Source organism: Zootoca vivipara, chromosome 17, assembly GCF_963506605.1.
Source record: "Zootoca vivipara chromosome 17, rZooViv1.1, whole genome shotgun sequence".
Taxonomy (NCBI): Eukaryota; Metazoa; Chordata; class Lepidosauria; order Squamata; family Lacertidae; genus Zootoca; species Zootoca vivipara.
This window is the reverse complement of record NC_083292.1, coordinates 15935694-15960213: the sequence shown is the minus strand read 5'-3', so window position 1 is coordinate 15960213 and position 24520 is coordinate 15935694. Positions and strand designations below refer to the sequence as shown.

The 24520-nt window shown below is 44.6% G+C and overlaps 2 protein-coding genes across 3 annotated transcripts in view; one reads left to right on the top strand and one right to left on the bottom strand.

The window, feature by feature from the left end:
* Positions 1–1868: 1868 nt before the first annotated feature.
* EIF4ENIF1 (eukaryotic translation initiation factor 4E nuclear import factor 1) lies at positions 1869–24223 on the bottom strand. 2 transcript variants are annotated; one of them, XM_060269518.1, is made up of 19 exons: positions 24003–24223; positions 22054–22164; positions 20457–20530; positions 20223–20350; positions 19557–19852; positions 18853–19054; positions 17956–18131; positions 13980–14115; positions 13535–13714; positions 10894–11120; positions 10178–10249; positions 9325–9517; positions 8880–8959; positions 7881–8020; positions 7039–7144; positions 6594–6723; positions 5167–5511; positions 4271–4435; positions 1869–3444 (listed from the first exon to the last, which is right to left on the bottom strand). In XM_060269518.1, the coding sequence occupies exons 2-19, from the start codon at positions 22135–22137 to the stop codon at positions 3218–3220; spliced, it is 2961 nt and encodes a 986-aa protein (XP_060125501.1). In that variant the 5' UTR covers positions 22138–22164; positions 24003–24223; the 3' UTR covers positions 1869–3217. The 2 variants fall into 2 exon arrangements, with proteins under 2 accessions (XP_060125501.1, XP_060125502.1); XM_060269519.1 differs by lacking the exon at positions 24003–24223 and adding an exon at positions 23757–23891.
* SFI1 (SFI1 centrin binding protein) overlaps positions 23881–24520 on the top strand; it is a 38068-nt gene continuing 37428 nt past the window's right edge. Inside the window, exon 1 of the mRNA XM_035097597.2 lies at positions 23881–23951. The gene's annotated coding sequence lies outside the window, so the exon portion shown is untranslated. The remainder of the gene's footprint in view (positions 23952–24520) is intronic.

The following is a 24520-nucleotide window of genomic DNA, read 5'->3' as shown; positions in this document are numbered from 1 at the left end:
CATTCCTGTCATTATATGCTTGTGTAAATAAAGCATGCAGATAAAAACTCGAATATTAATTCCGGAAGGGTGCCAACATAGTGTATGTGTATAACAAGCTTTTGCGAGTATGGTTAAGAACTTTGCTTTTCCCCACCTCACTCTTCCCCCGGGTGCTAGTTTGCAAACTTTTAAGACTGGCTGCTCTCATTGCTGTTTGAAATACCTAGAAATGTTTTCAAGCTTTTCCAAAATTGACAAGAGCTTTGTATAAAAGGCATCCCTGGTATACCAGTAATGATAAACAGCTGCCTATGGGAAAAAAACCCCATGTGTGTGCAAGAGCCCATTCCTGCTCCCCACTGAATGCAGCATTTAGATATAAGAGTGGCCCTGATGGTGGTGGAGGTAGAATTTAACTATCAAGATTAGGTAGCCAGGGACAACCTTATCCTCACCCCAGCTGGTAGATGTGAATGGCATAATTTATCAGTGCATTATGTGAAGTTCTTCCTTTCTCACTGACTAGCACCATTGGATGACCCCTACTTCCTCTAGTGTTTATATTGTAGTATCTCTCTTTAGTGCCCAAAAAACTCAGCTGCGCCTTTTAATAAAATTGTTTCTATTCCCTTGCTGCCACCAGTTGGAACAGTGTTCTAATAATAAGTGAAATGAGAGACAATCTTAACATGGGTGCTTAGGAGCAGGACCCTTGTTCCTAGCTGCTTCCATGTAGTTTAAGGGATCAATGCCTGTAGCACACAACAGGATTAAATATAGAGTATTAGTTTCGAGGTGTCTGCCAAGATTAAGCTAACACCAGGTGCATTAACACCCCATTAGGTAGTCCAAGCTCCTTTAGAAACTTCTAAATCTGCTACTCAGAACTGCTTCTCAGCCCATTCACAAGCATCTTGCAATCCAAACATTTTACCACCTTACATGACAGGAATTCCTGTGACAGCATCTAACCCTCTCATCTCCCAATACATTACTCATATGCCAAGTTTCCAATACTGTGCAAGTTGTAAAGGTAAAGGGACCCCTGACCATTAGGTCCAGTCGGGACAGACTCTGGGGTTGCGGTGCTCATCTCGCGGTATTGGCCAGGGGAGCTGGCATACAGCTTCCAGGTCATGTGGCCAGCATGACAAAGCCGCTTCTGGTGAACCAGAGCAGCGCACGGAAACACCGTTTACCTTCCCGCTTGGAGCGGTACCTATTTATCTACAGTACTTGCACTTTGACATGCTTTCGAACTGCTAGGTTGGCAGGAGCTGGGACCGAGCAATGGGAGCTCACCCCGTCGCAGGGATTCGAACCGCTGACCACCTGATCAGCAAGCCCTAGGCTCTGTGGTTTAACCCACAGCACCATCTGTGGCCCCTGACTGCAAGTTGAGGGAGAGCCAAAAGGTCAAATCTTGCAACTAGATTCATTTTCATTTCAGAAAGTTTTCCCTACAATGCAGCAGCTTGTGTGATTCTCCAAACCCTTTCAAAAACTGAAAGTTGGGCCAGAATGAAATACTAAACAGGGTGGGAAATCTTACAAACCTTTATTATTTACTGAGCTGCAGGTTTCTCATTTTCTACTTTCTTTCGAAATTCCCAATTAAGCTGCTGAAATCAGTATGTTTAAAGCAGTTGACAGCTGAAAATAAGCCAGCTGTGCAGTAAAGCCAGGACAAGCTCGCTCATCCATTGTTGAGGAAGTATGAGCAAAGCTGCTACATGCAGACAGAACCTGAAGTTCAGTCCTCGAATCTGACTTAGACCACACATTAAAAGCCAAATTAAAGATGGAAACAGTAGTATAACAGACAACTGATAAAAAGACGCCAAGCCCACTCACTTCCAACATCCTTTTACACAGCGAGACAAATAGCTCATAGAATTGACTTTATTTACAGACCGTTTGGGGGAAATTGTCACTTAAAAAAAAAGTTATGAAACAATCTTACAGGGAAGAGTCTATGACCACAAAGTATACTTAAACTAGTTCACTTTTTACAGAAATATTCAAGTGTTCAGTTATTGATGGCCCATATGGATTCCAGATGCCCATAGCATGTGACAGGTCATTTCTGAAGCCTATTCTGGGCCATCAATACTAGCCACAGCATTGCTTTCAGAGTGCAAGAGCTGGTTTTGTTTTGGACTGTATCGGGTTGTCATTTCACTTTCAAGAGTGGGGAGGAAGAACAGGCAACTACAGGTACACTTGTGAGGAAGAGTCATTGGTGATGGTGGGCCACTGAGAGAAGCTGCTTTTGACCTTTGCTAGTGGAAGGCAATTTTAAAAGACACACCACACAGCATCAAGGACAACAATCAGGTGGAACTACTGTTGTGCTGATAATTATCTAAGGTCAGTTATGATGGTCAGTATACAGCAGCCCACTTGCCATGTCTCCAGTGTGCTGAAGAAGGCGGATGCTTCCAATGAAGTGGTTGCCCTTCGGAAGTTTTTCTTGGACAGTAGTAGTTCAAGATGCACAGTGGCTGCTCTTTCCCCACTTTAGCTACTGCCACATTACGGATGACAAAAAGGATACCATGGAGAAAGACTTGAGACTGCAACAGGCAAAGCGACTTCACCCTGTTCACTCACACTTGACAGATGCAGCACCTTTAATCTTAAACAAGTCCCACATGTACAGTGAAAAGATCCCAAATCATAGGCACACAAACTAAAGCGTTAACTTTTTACTAGCTACTCTTATGTACAGCTGTATAAGGTTTCAAAAAAAGCTATCTGTTGGAGATATATATATATATACAAAAAGATGTTTATACATTGGTCTGTACACAAGGGTCTATACATTTAATTTCCTGTGAGGAACCCCTTAAGCTTCTACCTCTATCAAGAGGATTCTCAGCACTTCATTCACATATCTTACAAAGAAAGCCAAACGCAAAAAAGGGGAGATGCTTTCAGAATTGGAACTGGTCCTGTCTTGCATCAAAGTTCCTTCAGGGTTCACTGTTTAGTCCAGGAGATATTTTTAATCTCAATGTAGACATGGGAGCTCGGACATGTGCTTGTAGTCACTCAAAAAAAAAAAAATGAAGAAAACTGAAGAAAAAGGAAGGAAAGAAAGAAAAAACCTTGCACAAAGTGCTAAAACCAAAGCGCCCAAAAGAAAATGCCAGTGAAGCACACAGTTCCATGTCTAAGGAGGCAGCAGCAGCAGCAGCAGGAACGCTAAGTACCTGCTCTCCAACACAGCTGCTTACTGTCGGTACTCCAGTTCGTCTACACTGATTACTTTGGATGGCATGGAAGGGAGAGGTTGCTGTAAGACGTCCGAACCAAACCATTTTGCAAGACCAACAGGGGAGCTACTTCGCTGGTTTGCACGGTGGTCAAGCTGTGAGTGCACATGAGGCAGTCCAGTCCGAGATGGCACATTCAGAGGGGGAGTTTGTACACCAACAGCAGATCCTTGTGCATTTGAGCCTGGGGAAGGGGGAGCAGGGGGAGGAGGAGAGAGAGAAAGAAAAAGTGAAATACATGCCTTGAGCAAACAGGCTGCTTTGAAAGTGTGATGGGAAACTTCAGTCCTGGTGGTGAATGGACTGCATGTTTGGCTCTGGGTCAGAAGCTCTTCAGCTTTTCTGCGAGAACAGATAGAACACCTGAAGTAAGTGGCAAAATAAAAGCTTTCTTCATCCCTGAACTCTATAACCATTCAGAGTACAGCTTGACCATGCTACAGGGTAGCTGCAAGCAGTTCAGTTGCTAGTTCTGTTTGGTGCATCAGAATTCAGGGGCCAGCAGCATTTCCAAAAGCTCTGCTCCCCAACCTCCTGAACTTAAGCATCAAGGTCTGGCCTCTTCACAAGACCAGATGGCTTCCGCTCTCCAAGGTGGAGAGAAGCACTTGAGCTCCCCTCCAAAATACCACCTTTGACATGAGCCACCATTTGGTGTCTTCTAGTGCAGAAATAGGCCTACATTAGGCTTACTGAGCGATTCCCTGTGGGCTACCAAAGTGTCTTGAAACTTTACAAAACAAAGCAAGAACATAAAGGATTTGTCTGCTTAAAACAAGTAGTGTCTTGCTGGGCCTACTTAGCTTAACATTCTTTGCAAAATCTTATCAGAAAGCGCAAGGTGGTCCACTGAAGGACGGCAGCCCACCATCTGCTTAACTCTGCTCTAGCAGAGTTAAGGAAAAGCACTGTAAGCTGCTTGTTTCTAAGTGAGAATTCTGCTATTCATGCTAGAAAGGAACCATTTAGAACACTGGCAGCCCCTGACTACCTGGGGGCAGGGGCCTTACCTGATCTCTGTAGCTGCTGCTGCATCATTGCCAGCTGCAGAGGTGTCCCAGAGCGAGGATTCAAGAGAGGATGGCCAGCTGTTGGTAGCGGGTAACAAGGCTGACCAAGGATGGGAGCAGACACTCCCTGGAAGTGAGTCAGGTCTACCCCAGGGGGAATCATACCTGGTAGGAAGAAAAAAAAATCCCAGATAAGCAAATGATATTTCCTCAGTTTTGGACACTTACCTGCATTTCTAGCCCAACCATTCCCAAGAATTCAAGGCAAGTTAACAGCCGTTTTGACGCAAAACCACAAGCCACTGTTTAAATGGATTTGATTATTTGCTTGGCCCTGGTCATCTTAAAACTTTTCCAAAAGAGATTCTTTTCCAAAAGCTACCGGGAGAAGTTGCAGTATAACTGTGGTGCAATCACCATGTCTAGGATTTCTGATGACTTAAAGGCAAAACCACCACCTTCATCTGTACCTAAATTAAAGACTACTGAAAGCCAGTGCAGACCCTGCAGGATTGTTACACTGTTACCTTACCACCCCATCAGGAGGCTTACCATCACACACTGCCTGTTTCAGGTTCTTAAGGAGATCCCAAAGAAATCATGCCCAAATCATAGAAATGAAAAGTTAGAAGGGAAACAAGAGGCTCTTAGTCCTACTCCCTGCAATACAGGAATCTTTTACCCAAGGTGGGGCTCAAACCCATGACTGCAAGATTAAGGGTCTCATGCTCTACCCACTGAGCTATCCCAGCAGCCTGATCACTCATTTACGTTCCACCTACAAGGTAACAGAATTCATCAAGGTTGCTGTGCTTAAGTATTCTTTCTAACCTTGCAGTTAATAAGATGGACTGACAGTTTGTTCCTATGTTGGGGGGAGGGGAGAGAAAGATTACCTGCTTGCAGCAGAGGTGGAAGATGCTGAGGATGAATCCCTTGCTGCAGCATCCTCTGTACTAATCCTGGGGGCAGTTGATGAGTAGGCCGTACCATTGGTACATGAGGAACCAGGGGGACCTGGTGGACGGGACGGAGGAAAGTAGACCCTGGGACAGGAGAAGCCATGGTAGGGGTCTTTCTCCCAGTAGACTTCGGCCTGTAGTCTTGTTCTTTGGTGCAACGATTGGTCTGAGAAAGTGGCGTTGAACATGCAGAGCGCTGTAGCGATGCTAGCTTGGTACCTATGGAAGGTGAATTCTCTTGATCTATGTGTTCTATGGACCTAGATGGCAGCAAGCCCTCTGTGGAGAGACAAGAGCAAATCACTTGTGTACTATAATTTGGGGTGGGGTTTGGAAAGAGAGCACACCCACTGCCCATGCGGACAAGAAGCAACCACGGCCAAATTGCCTGTTGGATCGAGCGGCTTATCCCGCATTCCCACAACAACCCTCCCCAATTTAACTTAAGAACCGCCTGCTGGATCAGGCCAATGCCTCAGGTACTCTAGCATCCTGTTCTCACAGTCGTCACCCAGGCGCCAATGGAAAACCCACAAGCAGGACCAGAGGACAAAAGCACTCTCCTCTCCTGTGGCTTCCGGCAACAGGTGTTTAGAAGCATTGCTGCCTCTGACCATGGAGGCAAAGCATAGCTATCATGGTTAGTAGCAATAAATAGCCATCTCCTCCATTAATTTGTCTAATTCTCCCTTAAAGCCATTTAGGATGGTGACAATCACCGCCTCCAGTGGAAGTGAGTTCCATAGTTTAACTATACATTGCTTTTCAACAAAATTGTTTCCTCAAAGACCAGGCTAGATAAGATTGTATAGCCCATGATCACATGAAACTTCATGCCTGAAGCAAGGATTTGTGGCCAGGCCTCTCTGGTCCAAATTGGAACCCCTCCACTACCACCATACTGCATAGATGTGGCCCAGGCACAGCAGAGCTGGTATAAGCCACTTAACCCTCACAGGAGATGTTCCATGCCCTACTCCTTCACAGTGCTAGCTTCCAAAGGTTTGTTTCTTCTCTATTCACCATTACTGCCTCCCTGTGCTTCATTTTCTACTCTATGGATGCAGAGGAAGCTACACCATGTACATTTGCCGGGCAGGGCTGCCTAATTTTGATTTGTCAATCACATTTAGATGAGAAGATTTAATGAATTTTGGCAGAGAATTCCAAGTAGCTTGCCTGTCTTGTCTCTCTGCGCAACCCATGAACCACAGAACACTCTCCTGCCTCTTCGGAGAGACCCCTCCCTTCTGGCTTTACGGGCATTTTCTGGACAGAATTTATGGCACATGGTGGCATGGACTTATTTAGATCTCCGTTTCGCCTTTCACAACACAGATGGCTGCCACACCATCCCATACCTTCACTGTTCCTCAGACCTTCATCTCTCTCACTGCATTTAAGTTTTGCAGGATTTGGTTCCTCTTTACTTTTGTCTTTGCTTTCATACATCTTGCGTATCACTGAGGTAGGAGTAAAGGAAGGAGACAACTAGAAAGAAAACAAAAAGATCACCAGAATTAGTAGCCCATTGTGTGGGATAGTTTTTGTGCATCAGGTAGCTCATCTAACTAGACAAGTTCCAGAGTCCTAGATACACCAGGCAGTGCCTGGGACCTCAAGGAGATACTATAGAAAAGTACAACTAAAGAAGAGTTTGAAGGAGAAGTGCCACCACAACAATAATGTCAAGTTCATTACAACACTTCCATTAGTTGGAAATTGAAGGAGGGTTTCTACTACACTAAATCTGCTCCATTTGTCCTTTGTTTTTCATACAAAATCAGGTCTTTTGATAGCACTAACCATGCTTGTGATGGAAGCAGCAGGGGCTGGAGGAGGAGAGGCATTCCCTCTGTGGCCCATGGGAGCAGGAGATTTCGTCAGACGCTGCTGCTGCTGCTGCTGCTGCCTAAGAAAGAGAAAACACACATTAACTGTTGACCCATCCTCTTTCTGCCTGGCTGGGGAACAAGAAAGCTCATTGGATAAACTGTCCTGGGAGTCTGGCTTGCTCTGCTCTACTGATATAAATCAGTTTGGAGGCAGGAGAAAAATGGGCTAGTTTTTAAGAGAGGAAATGGAAGATACTGCTTAGCACAACACTAAGCTTCGTCTTTGAAACTGGTTCCTTGTGTATTTGGAAGAGAGCAGGACAGGCTACCTTTCACTACTAGGTCAGAACTCCGGTAAAGAAGCCACAGTCTTTTCTCCACAGGAAAGCAGGCTGGGAGAGTTCCAGCCAGACTTTGGGATGGCCAGGCAGAGCAACATGGAGGGGAAAGCACGTCACTTGCCTTGTGCCAAGTGCTTTCTAGGCGAAAGCAATTTCACCCTAAGTACTACAGACCAATCCCAGCAGTTCCCAGATTCAGTGGTCCCCACAGCTTTTTGCCTGCATCAATATCCAACAATCATTGTGCAAAATATATGCAATATATGCTATTATAAGTATTTAATTCTTACAGGCACTGTTTGCGTTTCACGAAGTTACACTCCAAGTCCTACGTCAGCAAAACCCACATTTCAAACTATCTTTGCCAGAGCTGTGGGATGAGTCTCCTTTGAAAAATAAGGTAGGACAAATAGACATAGGAAGGGAGCACTGAAATTGCTCCCCCAGCTACCAAACCGCTGTTGATGCTCACCTGTTCCTGAAGCCATCTCTGTTTTTGTCCATTTGTAGTTTGCCAAAACCTGGCTGGTAGAAGTTTGACACCTGCATGGTTAAGTCATGTGGAAGTGAGAGGCCTTCTAATGCCGCTTGCTGTAGCTCAAGTGGACTCATCTGAAATAAAGATTTCAGCAGAGTCGTAAGTCTAAAGCCAAGGCTTTTAAACTGTTAGATTATTATTACAAATTAGCTGCAGATGCCAACACTAAAAGGTTTCTTTGTGTTAACGAGTCTGTACCAAAAGGCAACGTTCTCCTCTTGAATAGGAGGCTCACTACCTCATGCATGCACTATTTAACCCATATGTTAGGAGTAAGATGCTGAATTACAGCACAGTTGCAAGGAAAGCACTTCACCTCTTCTGCTTCAGATTATCCTCCAACTGCGTCCTGAGATAGCTTATCTGTCAACCCTCATTTTAAAGTATCTCTCCAAAGACATTTGCTTACTGTAAAGGTAGAATCCAAATGTACCTATGAACTAAGCGAGAAGTCATTTCTCAAAACTGTCTATGAACAGTCAGTAGGTCAGTAGAGGTCACAGGTATTTTAGATTTTCTCATTGGAGTGCCCTTGCATGCAGGGCACAGAGAAGGAATGTTAACTGGAAAACAGCTTATTACCCCACCCTCCAGTTTCTTAGACCTTACCACACATCTCCCAAATCCTTTTGAGCTTCTGGCATGTTGTAAGAGCTACCTCTCCTACATTCCCTGTACATCCCAACATTGACCAAGATGTTTGCCTTATAATAGGCCATTCTCACCATAGAAGTCCCAACTTTTCAACACAGCATGCAATTCTGCAAGTAGCCTAACATAAGTGGGACTGAATAAAATACAATTCCTTCATTTAGCTAGATAGAATCGCCACCGTTCCTAGCAGTGAGCCAACTAGGATAGGCTACATTCCACACCCATCATAATTCCAACTTAAACACCAAAGGGTAGGAAAAGCATTCCTCCCCCCCTCACCTGTGCAGCAGCTGGGCTCATCGACTTCCGGATCCCCTGAAATGGATCACCAAGCAGCTGTTGAGAACCTGATCCAAAGCCTGCAATGAGATAAGTGAGCAGCTTCAACATTAAGTGAACCAATGGCATAGTGGTCCCAAAAAGCCTACAGACACAGATGATTTTCTCTTAGACATTTTGTTCTAGGAAAGCTCCAAGCTCCTTTGAACACATAAAAAAGAGCTACTGACTGTAGAGAAATCATCAGGACTTGTTAGTTTGCAATTCAAATTAGTTCTGATCCAAAGTTATTATTCAGAGCCTGAGTCCAACCTTTTTTTGGTTAGAAACTTTGAGTCAATTGTTTGGTAGGAGTGTGAAACAATGAACTTCCCAGGAGCAGCAATAGGCAGGCACTGGATGTATCCAAAGGAAGCTGATGGGTTCTGGACATTCCAGCTCTTACCAATTGGTGAGGAGATCTGATGCCTCAGGTAGTCGGCAGAAGCAGCTCGAGTTGGAAACATCTGAGAGATCGGAGGCTGCGGTGGAGAGGGAGCTCTTTGGCCAAGCAGAGATGAGACAGGTTCCAAGCCACTCATCAAGTTGTTGAGGACATTAGATGAAGCAGGTCTACCACTGGATGGCCCAAGGATCTCCTTTGGAAATAACACAGGAATTTCACATCCTCCAACTATGATGACTACTTGAAGTCACTTCCCAGCAGCACATAACAGAAAGAGATGCTCCATGAAAACAAGCCTGTCAAGACATTCCAAACTGCCTGCAAGCAGAATGGGAACTTCATCTACTTGTTTTATTTTAGGCAGTTGTCCAATGGAGCACAGATTTTCATTAAAACAGACATGGAAGGGCAGGCAGGCTGGCTGTAACTTTCTGTAAATCTGCAGGGCTGGATTACAACACTTCTGCAGCCATACTAGCTGAGCCAGTCAACAAGAGCAACACTCCTGCTTTTTAAATTTTATTTGTACAAATATTATTTAAGTCATTGTAGCAGCTGCATGCAGCTTCTTGCAGTGAGCTTGCTGCCATTGAGTGCTGCAAACGTCCATTTGCATGCATGGAGTATGACAGTTGGAAGCTTCAGCTGGTGCAAAACGGGATAGGCTACAAACAGCATTTAATTCCAGTGCTCAAAGGTTTGCACTGGAGGCTCATTCATTATTGAGCCAGGTTCAAGGTTTGTGTATTAACTTACAAGGCCCTTAGCAACTTGGGTCCAGGTTAAATTAAGGACCACCTTATCCCTATTATTATTATTATTATTATTATTATTATTAGCAGCTTCACTCTACCTGCAAGATATTCTTTGTGGCCGATTGACCTTGCATCTCAGGAGGCGTTATCAAGTGGCTTTCAAGGGTTTGCTGAAAATAAGGTGACATGCAGTTTTTGTATCACTTTGTAAGCATTTGTCGCATGCCCCATCCTCCCAGTCCAGCCCACCAGCACATGAAAGAATCAAAGACAAATACACCAGTGTAACGAGGCATCAATTTTATCAGTAGTTTGATAACTAGGCTATAAGGATGCCAACGTCAGCTCACCCACTTTAAAGAGAGGTGGAGGAGCTGGTCTTCCACACATCAATCCTTATTACTGTCACCAGCAAACTGGTATTGGCTGAACCAAAGGTGGCCTGCTCAGTGGTAGTTCCCCATTTACAGAATGCCCCCTTCCCTTATATATTGATATTTAAGTTGGTTGGTGAACAGTTTTTGCCCATGCTTTCCTGTTCAATAGGAAACAAATGACATCTAATAAAAAGTAACAAAAGTTCATACAATTTCTAAAATTTAGATTTCCAATCTTTGTGCATAAGACCTCTTACAAGAATGTCATGGGATGCATCCAGTAAGACGCCCTCTCATATAGTTTTAAACTATTGATCCAAAGTCTGCTATATAGTCATACAAGTAGTACGTGTCTGTATATGGAAGTGGTTTCAGTTTATGCCCCAAGACCAGGTGTGGTTGAATTTCTATCATTTACACACTCCTCCTCTACTTACATTGACTTTTGGCTGGGAAGGCAGAGTCCCACTTGCCTTCATAGTACTGACTAGTTTGTTGAAGGCGGACATGTCGCCATCCTTAAGGTGCCGGGAGTCTCTCATGTTTAGTGACTCTTCCATCTGCTCACCCGTTAAGGGGGCGGCAGGTTTCCTTTCCTGGTCCATTTTCAGGGTTTTCAGCCCAGCTTCTACTTCTTCCACTGAAAGGACAACTCCTGAATGTGCTGAAAGGGGTGGGGTGAGGGGGAAGAGAGAGATAATCAAGAACTAGATGTTCTATTGACGGGGCAGATTCAGGGATGAAGAGATTGCCAGAAAGGAAGACCACAAGGATACGACACTTGCTCCATTTTTGTTCCAGGTCACTGCTTTAAAACATCAGTCATTCCAAGGCCATGCAAGGACTTATGCACATCCAACACCGAAGCTGTAGCTAAATCAAAAATTAAGATTCCAGATCTTCCAAACAGCGAATAAGAATCAAACAAAGAAGTGACACAGACATCTTATGAGAATCTCAATAATGAATGAGTCAGAGATCATTCTGAGCTCTGTGAGTAACTTAGAAGCCAGCCCAACAGCTTAGCAGAATTTCGATTACATACAAGGATTGAGGAATAAACAGCCATGCATATTTGTACAGTACAAGAGCTATTAGGACAATGGGTACACTCCAGCACAAAGTGCCCTTATAAAGCAAGAGAGCGAGGACAATAGCACTTTCCAGTGGGCGACACCCCAAGGCACATGCACAAATGATCTGCAACCTGAGCAAGCTTTCTTTGAGCCATTAAGAATATGGACAATTTCTTCCCCAAAAATTTTTCAATGAAAAACAAACTAACTATTTTTCAAATAGTGGTTTGCCTAAAACAGAATAAAAGATCTCTTGGGCTTCTTAACTATGGGTCTTTCTCATGGTTCTAAGTTTTTACTTGCAATACCAGGGCGCTCTTGGAATGCATGCCTTCACTTCTATGCAGGAGCTGACATCTGAAAGCATATATTCTGCTTACAGGAAGACTGTCATGTAATTAATTGATCCTTATGTCGTGTCAGTCAATGCTGAACCACTGGTGTTTGAAGTCAGACTATAATAGAGGCGGATTTTCGATTCACAAGATCATACGTATGCCTTCCATTACTGCACCCCAGCAAGATAAGAAACCTCAACATGATCAGTTTAGACCCATCTGAGCAGAAGCTACTTGCCATTTCACAGAAGCAGTTAACCAAGCAAATTCAGAGCTGTTGTATAAAATTGTGACACTCCGGTCTTGTGTTTTCCAAGAGCTCCATAGAGCAGAAGTTGCCTACATCTACTATGGAGACTGAAGAGACAATAGAGACACCAAGTGCATCGTTTGTTGCACTAGAATGGCTTGTCCAGTCTCTAGTCACAGATCATGCAAAGCCACAAAATATGCATCACAAAGAAAACACCGCTCTGTGAAGCAACAACTAGCCATTTAGGCAACATGCTTCCAGTTAGGGAACAGATATTGGAACACAGAGGCACCATGATGTAATAGGCAGTCTTAGATCTCGTTTAAGAGTTACTGGCCCAAGAAATGTAAATGAATGTATTTCCATAGCAGGAATTGCCTTTTTATTTATTACAGAACAAAATTGGCACCCAATACTGCAATTCAGATGCCCTGACAGTCGTGCTGATGCAGGAAAGGACCCAAATCATTTTAATGTTCAAGCACATTCAGCAAACTGTAGCAGGAAGATAGAGACTGACATGTGAGCACAGGGCTGGGCATTAGTTTGTATGGAAACTCTTACAGCAGGTATTTCCCAGTTTCCCACTGTACATATTCACCGGATGAAAATTCCAACTCCTGCTCCTGACTGTCATTAGGATGCAGCAAATCAAAGACACGTTTTTATAAATTCCTCAGCATGTTTTGCATGCCAGTATCCGCTGCTCAAACCTGCCAGCTGAGATTCTGAACTGAAACCTGATTATTACGCAGCACATGCAGGGAAGCTTCTGAACATGCACAAGCAACATGCAGATCAGCCATGCAAGCCTTCTGCGGTACATGCAATTTAAAAAGGTGGGCCTCAGTAACCAAGACAAATGATACGCCAAAATTTCAGCAGGAGAATTTATGGCTCAAGAATTCCTTACCCACCTTCAGCCCTCACCCCCACATCCACTGCAAAGCTGCCATCTTGGGTACTGGCAAATTACATTTCTTTTTAAGATATCCAGGTTTATACGACATCCAGAGAAGCCGCAGACTCCCTAGCTGAGAGATTAGTTGCAGAAAACTTTGCTTACGTTATTGAGGCAAGAGATGCTGTGGTGCAAGCTTGGATGAAGAGCAAGAGCAGCTCAAGTGGCAAGCTTCGCAGTGCTCGAGGCTTTCGCCACCAGCTTTCAATTTGGAAATTGATTCAGATGCCAGGAAGGGCTGATACCAGGAGGTTCGTTTACACCAGGAGTTAATCCTGCTGTTATAGCCTATGGATAAGGATCAGGCAATAGCAAGGCAATGCAGATATCCATAGGGATCCCTGAAGTCACTCTTAGCACTTCCTGGCCAAGAACCAAAGCTTGGCACTTGAACATGCTTTTGCCGGAGGCACCCAGAGGCATCACAACAGCAGAAGGGGGAAGACTTACTGCTCTCTCTAAGCTTCTCCTTGTTGGCTGAGAGACTTGAGAGGAGGGGTTTTAAGTCCACTTTGGCTTTCTGCAGCATCTCTAAGATGTCCACTTTGTTTTCAGAATGGTCTTCCAAAGGAATGGGAGCAAAGTAGTTTCCAGAGTTCTGACCAGGGGACAGAATGCCTTGCTCTAGACCTGAAACAGTAAAAACCAGGACGACTGCCTTGTAAGTCTTTTCCGCTAAATGGTTCTCAGGAGAACAGAGCAAAGAGGTTTATACTCTTGAGAGGAGACAGCATTCCACAAACAGACACACTCCTACCCAAGGAGTTCAGGGTTCTGCTCCAAAAGCTGAAGAATCAGAATGAAGAAAACGCCATGGCCAGGGGGTTAGAGCTCATGGTCCTGCAGCTTTCTGGAAGAAATACAAATGGCCATAGAAAAGACAAGACAGTATTACCTGCCAGTCTCTCCAACTCTTCATGGGGTGTAGATCGAAGGCTGCTCGAACGGCTTCCGGAACGGCTAGGATTGGAAAACCAGCGGCTGAACCTGCTGGCCGACACAGCACCTTCCCCCAGCACATCTTCTATCATCTATATAATAAAGAGAAAAGGGGTAGTATTGCAGGCAATCATAACCAAGAACAGGTGTCTGATCCCTGCATAATCCCTTTGACTGTAGTAGGCCTGCTGTTTCCAGAATTCTTCCAGAAGCAACCACACAAAGCCTCTTCTCTGAAGGTTAGTCCCCAAACCACTTCTGTTGGCAGCTGGCACTTTGTCCTGATGGCAGAAGTGTGTCATGACCTGGAGTCCATTAAGGGGCCTCAATATACTAATCCTAAAGGCTTAGATCAATGGTGGGGGCCCTTTAGCCCTCCAGATGTTGCTGAATTACAATTCCCATCAGCCCCAGCAAGCACAACCAATAGTCAGGGATGATGATGGAAGTTGTAGTTCAGCAACGTCTGGAGGGCCAAAGGTTCCCGATACCTACTTCAGAATAGTCAACAATACCTCATCCTGTTCAACCTCCACCAGTGGCAATCTTATTTGTTTTCTTGGAAGTAAGATCCTATTGTGTCCAAGGGGACTTAGGATTCCAACCCAGGAGGTGCTACTTGTATTGCAAAAGGCATCTTCCGAAAAGAGGCACTTCTGCCTCCAAAGACCAAGACTTTGTTGCAAATGTACCATGTCATTCTTGTACAGTACATGCAAAACATTACATAAAAATGGCTCCGTTACTATACAGTCATACCTTGGATCCTAAACGCTTTGTGAGTTGAACGTTTTGGCTCCCGAACACTGCAAACCCGGAAGTGAGTAGTGTCATACCTCGGGTTACAGATGCTTCAGGTTGCGTGTTTTCGGGTTGCGCACTGCGCCGAAACACTAAATTGTGCTTTGCGCATAAGCGCCGAATTGCGACCTGTGCATGCGCAGATGCGGCGCTGTGGGTTGCGAGCGTGCCTCCCGCACAGATCACGTTCGCAACCCAAGCGTTCACTGTATTCTGGTTTGCTAACGTTCTTTGGAACCCAAACGTCCAACACGGCTTCCATTTGGCTGCAGGAGCTTCCTGCAGCCAATTGGAAGCCGCATCTTGGTTTCCAAACATTTTGGAAGTCAAACGAACTTTCAGAACCAATTCCGTTCAACTTCCGAGGTACCACTATATTTGTAGTTTTATTTATTTGATCAAACTTATACACTACCGGTACTTCAAAATTGTGTACAAAAACCCAAAATTATTGATTAAAACATTCCATAAATTAAAAAATCAGCAATAAACTAAAAACACATCAGCATTCTACATATCTGCATAGGCTTGTCTAAACAAAAATGTTTTCAAGCAGGTGCTGAAAACAAAGTGAAGGCATATGCCTGATTTCAATAGGCAAGGCGTTCCAAAGTGTATATGCTGCCACACGAAAAAATGAGTTCTTACAAATGTGGACCAGGTATTATGTGGCACCTGAAGAAGTGCCAATTCCACAGATTGAAGCAGCTAAGGGGACCTCTTTGCGTACCATAATGTATGTAGGGAGCCTGCTTGAGAGCTCCCATATGGGTCTGAACAGCAGTGTATCAAATTTAGATCAAATCAATCTGCTATCCTATATTTTACTAGAGTACCAAATGCAGTGTTGACTGTGGACAAAATGGGACCCTCTATTTCACCTCTTATTGGCTTTACTGAAGTGGAACAGAAGTGGCACAGAGTTCAGGATGAATTCCCCACCCCACCCCGTGGAACTTGGAAGCTTGCTAGGTACCCAGTTAACTGGCTGAAGTATTAACTAAATCATTTTTTTATGCTATGTCAAGTTAACACTGTCACCTAACTTCAGACATGGCAACTCAAGGGTCCTTCTGCTCTTGACTGCATGGTACCACTATCAACCAGCACCACTGCTTCTGATTGGCAAACACATCCAAGGTTGAACTTTGATAAGTTACTTTTGAAGGAGTTTCTTTTTTACCCTTATGAGGGGCGGGGGGAAGTAACTAGCCTATTTAATTTTTTTGCAGGCCATGCTTGAGAGGGAGAACCTACATGCATAGAAGTGAAGCCTGCATTCTGCAGGCCTAGACATGATCCTGGCGGCTGCTGCAGTGCTCCCACCCTTAAATCCAAGGTAATCAATTCCTTCATCCACCCAATGTTTCCTATGAAGCCTGAGTTCCTCTTGCAAAATAACGCCTTTGTTGTGAGGCAAGTCAAAGCCTGAGAGATTGCATTTGGGTGGCAAGTATTCCATTTTGAAGGTTAACTAGTCTCATGAGTTTATCTTAAGGACTGTATGAATATGCAACTACAGTGGAACCTCGGTTTATGAACACCTCGGTTTACAAATTTTCGGTTTACGAACACCGCAGACCCTTCTGGAACGGATTAATCCACTTTCCATTACTTTCAATGGGAAAGTTCGCTTCAGTTTATGAACGCTTCAGTTTATGAACAGACTTCCGGAACCAATTGTGTTCATAAACCTAGGTACCACTGTACAGTATTCAGCTTTGAATAGTCCAGATATGCGTAACCTATTTTGGGGGATAAGGAGTCACGGATTCAAACTAAAAATCTGGAGCAGGCATAGGCAAACTCTGGCCCTCCAGATGTTTTGGAACTACAATTCCCATCATCCCTAGCTAACAGGACCAGTGGTCAGGAATGATTGGAATTGTAGTCTCAAAACATCTGGAGGGCCGGAGTTTGCCTACGCCTGATATGGAGTATCCAAATACATAAAATTTTAGGTCTTGTTTTTGGGAAGGGCCCTCAATATTTTGATTAAAAATGAATTCAAGCAAGTATGAGCATCATATCTACAAAAAATTTTTTTGTGTAGCCTCAAAATCTTTCCTTGGATAGTTTTCTCTTGGGGCAACTGTATAGTTATGTATGGACACATCCAGCAGATTTCAACCCCAACATACCTACCTTGGAATAGGACAAGTTAAATAAAGCTTCTTGTTTTAAAAACTAAATACATCCAATGAACAAACAGGCATATTCACTTGCTGGTTTGGGAGAAAGTCTCACCCACTCAATCAAGTCAGAAGTTTTTGTAGTTGTGCAAACCTCAAAGTTGTTCCCAATACTTCCTGTTTAGACTAGAAGCCTCATGGCTCCCACCACCCAAGTTCACTATCTAAAATTATACTGGAGTTTTCCATAATGCAGCTCATAACCCATACTACTACTAAACATATTCAAAAGAAAGGCAAACACTGTTGCTTACAGTAGCCGGAAGAATTTTAGAAGACATAACAAAGTTCGGAAGGTCATTGACCTCATTTATTTGACTCGTTTCTTTAGCTTTTTCTCAGTTCCTGTCACAAGGAGTAGTATTTAAAATATTTTATACCCCACCTTTCCATAAAAAGCCTATACAGCGGTACCTTGGTTTAAGAACAGCTTATTTATGAACAACGTGGATTAAGAACGCTGCAAACCCGGAAGTAGGTGTTTTGGTTTGTGAACTTTGCCGTAGAAGCAGAACATGTTTCACTTCCTGTTGAGTGTGTTCCATTTGTAAATTGAGTCCCCCACTGCTATGGGAAAGCAAGCTTTGGTTTAAGAACGGACTTCCAGAACGGATTAAGTTCGTAAACCAAGGTACCACTGTATTCCAGATGATCTAACTCAGCATAGCTCACTGTCTGCAAATTTTCACAGAAGGGTGAAATACAAGAAATGAAGCCATATCATCAGTACATCCAAACATGCAAGTAAACCCACCCATGGCAGAGGTGGGAGCTGCCTTGAAATATTCAAATATTTCCACCTCACTTGACAAAGTTTTTCAAAGCCTTCTACAGAGCAACAAGACATGGGAAAAGCCACCACCAGATACAGGGTGCATTAATTCAAGATGGTAACCATCATGACAGAGTTGGGTGTTTTTTTTAAAAAAAAAAACTTACCGATGCCAAGCCTGGAACACTCTTATCTAGGTTGAAGAACTCATTGAAATCGAACTCTCCTGGAGCTGGTTCCGGCAGGACCATTTCCCTTGGGACTTCTTGATCGGCTACTGCCTCCTGGCCAAGAACAGACTGCACTTCTACCTCTTCTGCTAACCCGCCATTGCATTCTATTCCTTGGGAGACATAAAGCCAAAATCAGCGCACACAAAATAATTTTGAGAGGCAAGCAAAATCTTTGCTACTTACCTAGAAAGCGTTAACACTACAGCTGCAATCTTAACTATGCCTACACAGAAGTATGTCCCACTGAATTCAATGGAGCTCACTCCCAGCAAAGTAGTTAGGATTGCAGTCCAACATCTTATCCTGATGCCAAATTAAGAGTGCATGAGATACTGTCCTTCAGGAAGGCTGCAAAAGGACCTCAGATTAAGGCCTTCAATCCCCAATATGACAGCTACGTACCACATGCATCACCTGCTAGCATCACACTAGTTACCTTGCTCACTATCACCCAGACTTGCTTATCTAATTTTTTCCTCCCACATCTTGATCTAGACAGGCATCTGAGGCTTACACTCATTTAAGCAAATATTCTAAAATGAAAACCTCTTATGGCTAACTTTACAACACAGCAGAGACGCAGAAATGCCCTCTATACCAAGTCACACACACCTAGGCCCTATAAACCCACTCTAAAGAACTCAAGCAAAGATGCATCTCATATCTGCATCTACAAGCCAGAAGACTGACCATGAAGCAGAGAAAGTTCAGTTAATGACCAATGACAGAAATGGATAGAAGCAGACATTTCAATACACAAAATGCCCCCCTCTTTCTGAGCCATAGAGTTTTCCTTCAATTTTCCAATACACCAAGTTTCTGTGTTAATACCTTCCTTCAGAGAAGTTGTACGCCGTCTTGTTCGCTTCCGCCCTTTATGTTCTTCCTCTAGTATTTTATCATCAAAGCCAGTAAGTTCAATGGTTTCCGACTGACTTGTGGGGCCAGCAGAGAACCATTCCGGCTCCTCCTCAGTATAGGAGTCATTCCTTCGGCGTTCTCCAAAGACACGCTTGCTGTCCCCATATTCTCTCTAAAGTTGATGGGGAGAGATGTGGAAAACATTCAACATGTGGTCTCTAGCCAATCATAATAATCATCCCTATAGTGGGATCCAGCTTTTAATTTTTTTGTGTTGAATCCAACCAAGTCCTACTCAGCACTAACCTAGTGAAATTAATGGGCCTAGCTTTGACAGGTCTATTAATTTCAAAGTTTACCCACCCAATGGGCCCAATTGAGCCAAGGAGGACCAATACCGGATACAGCCCTTTGCTTCTAAAGCAACATTCCTCTCCATCCCTTCTTTGCCGCCAAATAGCCTTCCAATTCAACACAATCCACAGGCTACAGGTGTTTCTGCCATTATCAGACTTACAGCAAAGGCATTTGTACTTTACTGTATAACAGGAAAGTGCTGTGTTGTTTTCTGAACTTGCTCTGGGATGCCCTGGTGCAGCTTATACAAGTGGTCAAGAAAGTCTATACATGAAGCAGGCACAGGTACACCTTCCTGTGGGGTTTTAAGTACTAACCCTGAAGCGCTTGTCTTTGTACTCCCTGTCACGGTCTCTGTCCCTTGCGTCTCTTGAGTCCCGTGAGTCCTTCTCACCACCTCGGTGGTCTTTATCAAAGTTTCGGGCAGAGATTATTCTCCCACTGCCAATCCTACGGCCACCAATGACACGGACACAGTCATTTTCTTTCTCCAGTGGGCTCCCTGCTCTTCGTGAGCCTACAGCTGCAGTCACGTGGCAGCCCCCTCCAAAGCTTCGTCGCTGTGGACTCAGCACCACATCCAAGTCATCTTCTTTTACCCGTTCTCTGGGATCTACAGGTTGAAGAGATCTTAGTTACATGTCAGGAATGTGTTTATGTGTTAAAGAAAGTAGGTGCTACAAGCTATATTCACAAGCATGGCAAAATCATTCTACTTATTTGCTGTGATTGCAAGGAGTTGAACTAGAGAACCCTTGGGGTCCCGTCCTACACTACAATTCTATGTTATATGCAGTTAAATTCATTACTCAAATCTGTCCTAAAACAGTCCTAACTACAATTTTAAGTAACTCTATTGCATGCTCCTTCCTTGTTTTATCCTGCTTTCTGAAGCACATACTGAGCTCCATGAAATAGTCAAAGCCACACAGGCATCTCTATATTTCAGTTTTGTGATTTACATGCTTTTGTGAAGTGCTCACCCACTATCCTCCTCATGAGCGAACTCCGATCTGAATCAGAGTCCTTCTTAAGTCCTTCCACTGGTGAAGTCCTTCCAGAATTTGGATATAGCGACGCATGCCATTTTTCAGGATCCCAAACTCCATCACTGCAATGTTGCAAAAGAAGCACATCACTCATGTTTGACCCCCTATATATTTAACATTTCTGCAACCAATGAAAGTCGTAAGTTGACTAATGATTAATAGAAATACCTGTCATATTTTTCTGAAAGACATGATGGCCTCCGTTTAGAATGGGGACGCTCTTTAATGTCCAAGAGCTCTTCCTGGAGAAAGGGGAGGAGAAAAATGATGGTATTCTCAAATTTCCACATGACAATTTATTGTACACCAGATTTCATGCAACATAGCAAGAAGGCTTGTCTAGCATCTGTTTTGATGCAAAAGGAGTATTTAGAAAACAGCTGAAGGAGTGTCTGTTTGGGACAGGGGTCAGCAAACTTTTCCACTGTCCCTCAGACCTTGTGGGGGGCCGGACTATATTTTGAAAAATAATAATCAATGAATTCCTATGCCCCACAAATAACGCAGAGATGCATTTTAAATAAAAGGACATATTCTACTCATGTAAAAACAGGCTGATTCCCGGACCATCCATGGGCCAGGTTTAGAAGGCGACTGGACCAGATCCGGCACCCGGGACTTAGTTTGCCTACATACCCATGGTTTGGGAGGATTATACCTTCTGCTGGAGTTTAAAGGATTTAGAAGCTGAAAGAATTTAAGATTCCCCGTAAATAAGAATCTCAAGTGGTTTCTGAAAGAAGTCCTTGTACATGGGAGATTGTTCCATACAAGAGACATCAGTAATGTGCTGTCCAGTGGCAGTTACTGCAGACTGATAACCGTCCTGCTGAGATTACTTTCAGGAAATCACACAATGGTCCATTTACTATATGTAGCAGTTATACATCTTTGAAGTACATTTCTGCTGAAGGCTTTCAATGTTATTTTATACTGTTCATTTTTATAATGTGGTTCTGCCTAGAAGCATGGGCCTTCGACTGGAATACTTGGCAGAGCAAAAGTGCAAAGCTAAATAAGATTTATTTTAAATATATATATATCCTGCTTTTCACCATGTAGGTGAATGCAGGCATCTCTCCACTGACATGTACACCAAAAGGAGGTGGGGCAGAATGAGAATTTCCCATTTGCACGTGTCCCGGTGATGAATGCAGCGGACCGGACCGGAACCCTCACATAAGTGGTGAATCCCCTATATTTGAATTTTAAAACATTGTTGGAACATTTAAAACCTCAAGAATCTCAAAAAAGAGTAAAACATCTGAGAACCATTCAGGGGGTCAAAGGCCTCCAGCAATAAGCATTTTGACCAGGTGACTTGAAATTAAATTAGATTTTAAACCCTAACTACATCTACAACCTATGTTCTGAAACAAAATAGATTAATTTCAGATTAATATTGTTCATTTGGTAAAATAAATTTGCTATCAGTCACTTCAGTGGCAAAAATTAGAAGGGTGGTGTTGCACATCTTTATGTTTAGGTAAACTAAACCAGCTTGTTTAGTGTGGTGAGAAGTTGGAGCTCTCTATAAGGCTGTTAAGCACACCTATCCCTTAAATGAGTTCCAGTTAGCTTTACTACAAAAACAAGGTTTAGGAATCAAATCCAAAGAAGAAAAATCTCACTGACAGTTCTATATTTGTATGCTCATTTACAGGAAAATTACAAGTTTTTGCAGACTAATGACATCTATTAACAGCTTGATTCTGCTATCACTTCAGAAGCATTTGATACTTATACAAGAAGCATAAAAGCTTACTTTTGTGTAGCGATGAGGGAATTTCATTGCACCAATCAATGTATCGCCGTTCACGACTTCTGTCATTCCCCCCCTTTTATCCATAGTTGCTTGGAGGCCTTGAACATGCGCCTGTTAAACACACACACAAAAAAAGGAATGTACAAAACCATGCAATGTAGTTTCACTTCAAGCATTCCTTGCCATTTCAGGCACTTAGGACAACTTTTGCCATTCTGAGCACATTACAGGCACCTGGACATTTGATGGTAGCCTGTAGTTTGGATTTTTCAAAACTGTTTGCTGGCTTTACTCCTTCAAAGCAAGTGTCTCCAGGTCAAGGGTTACACCTTTAAGTAATATTTTTACATACACATTGTTGGCCAACAACTTATAATAGTGCTTCTTTCAACAACCTATGAGTCTGAAGGAGATAAAGCAACATTGGCTGCCTCACTTTTCTGCTTTAGGAAGAGTCAAGGACCAGAGTACTGACATTCCAGGATATCATGATGCCTCCCTGAGCAAGTTTCCCCATCAAGACCCCTGAAGTTAATCATAGCTATGCTTGTAAGAGAGACCCTGTGTTCAAGGAGACAGGCATCCTTATCACAGGTCAAACACACAGAGAATGCCACATCAGTACTTCCAGATAGCTGGGGGTGGAGACAGACCATATTCAGCAAGAAGTCCTTCAAAGGGGGCACAACAAGCTCTTGTGGGAGGGGCCATAGCTCCCATGTGCTGCGTGCAGAAGGTCCCAGGTTCATTGCTCAGCATCTCTGGTTCAAGAAGAAAAAAAGACTACAGGCATAGCAGGTAACGGACCCTCCCACAGCCTGAGACCTTGGAGAGTTTTACTAGTCAAGCCTTCCCCAACATGGTAGCCTCCAGGTGCTAAACAGGATGCTGTCAAGCCTTTAACCTGGGAACTTCTGCATCTAAAGCAGGGGCTCTTATCATTAAGCCACGGCATTAAGATTCTAGTCCTCAAAGTTCTGAATAAAGGAATGTCTTAAATAGGAAGCTGCCTTATACCAAGTCAGACCACTGGTTCAATAGTTCAATATTATCTACATTGACCAGCAACAATGGCTCTCTAGATTTCAGGTAAGGGGCATTCCAGCCCAATCAATCAATTACCCTCCACCCTAAGGCCTTCCTACTGGGAGGACTGAACCTGGGACCTTCTGCATGGAAGGCAAGTCCTCCAACACTTCCCTCCATGCTGTTGGACTCCAACTGCCAGGGATGCCAGGAGTTGTGGTCCAACAGGCTGGTTGGAAGAGGCAGTACAAGCAGCGACACAAGCCATTCCGACCAAACTGCAATGGAGGTTGCCAAGGTGCTCAACAGGTAGGAATAATGTTTGGCAGGAGACGACGAATGTGGATAGTAAACACGCGCGCGCGCGCGCACACACACGTACACTTAACCCGCCTCCAATCCTAATTCAGAACGTGGGAAGCCACAGTCCTCTCCTCACGCGGCGACCCCTTCCTTCCATACCTCCCTTGGGGGCAGTATCACCTCCGACACCGCCCCGCCCCCACTTTCGTCTCTTGGATAACCAATGGCTGGCCGAGACAAGAAGCTGCAAGCCGTGGAAGTGGGGTGGTGGAACAGAAGCAGGAAGCCCTCCGCTTCTCCTCTGCTCTCAGCTACAGTCCCCCTCGCTGACTGCCCAAGAGAAGGGGGGGCGGGTAGTAGCAGCGGCGGCCTACCTGGCAGGGCTGTTGTTGAGGCCGGCCTACACGCGTCGCAGGCGCAGTGGTAGTACGGAGACGCCCCGCCCAGGCAAAGGGGGGACGGTTTTCCGGGGAGGCCGCACACAGCGCCGGCGGAAGCGGGAAGGGAGAATGTGGCTCCTCGGCCCCCGCCGCCCCGAGGAGAGGCGCCCCCTGCCCCACGCCCAGCAGGTGACTCAGCGGAACTTCCACCGGGGGTCCAGGCCGCGGGCGGCTTCTTACCTCCCTCGCTGGGTGTCAGGCCTTCCCGCCCCCTCTTAGCCCGGCCAGGGACTAGGACGACGACGGGGGCGGCAGCCGCCGCCGTTCCCTCAGACCCCGCCGCCGCTGTTTCTCCCGTCCTTCCTCCTCCTCTCTGTGCACACGGCCCGTCCTCTCCTCAAGCTCAGCCCCGCCTCTCTCTCCTCTCCTCAGCCGCCGTAACCGGGGCCTTCGTTGCCCACCCCTCCCCCTTTAATAGCCAAGGCGCATGCGCCACACTCGCTCCTCGCCTAGCTCTCGCTTCCACCTTTCCTCCGGCTCGCGCACGCGCAGTGTAAGCCGGCGGGCAGGCCCGCAGAGAGCGTGCCGTTGGCGATTGCCTGCCCAAAACTGTTAGGGGGGGTGGGACACACATACAAAACAAAGTACAGTATAGGAACTTCACAGACTACTTTCAAATTCGAATTCCCATTACTCAGCTCTAGCGAGATTTATAGTTGTATAAACCCACACACAATAGGAAGGTGGCTATAGTGTGT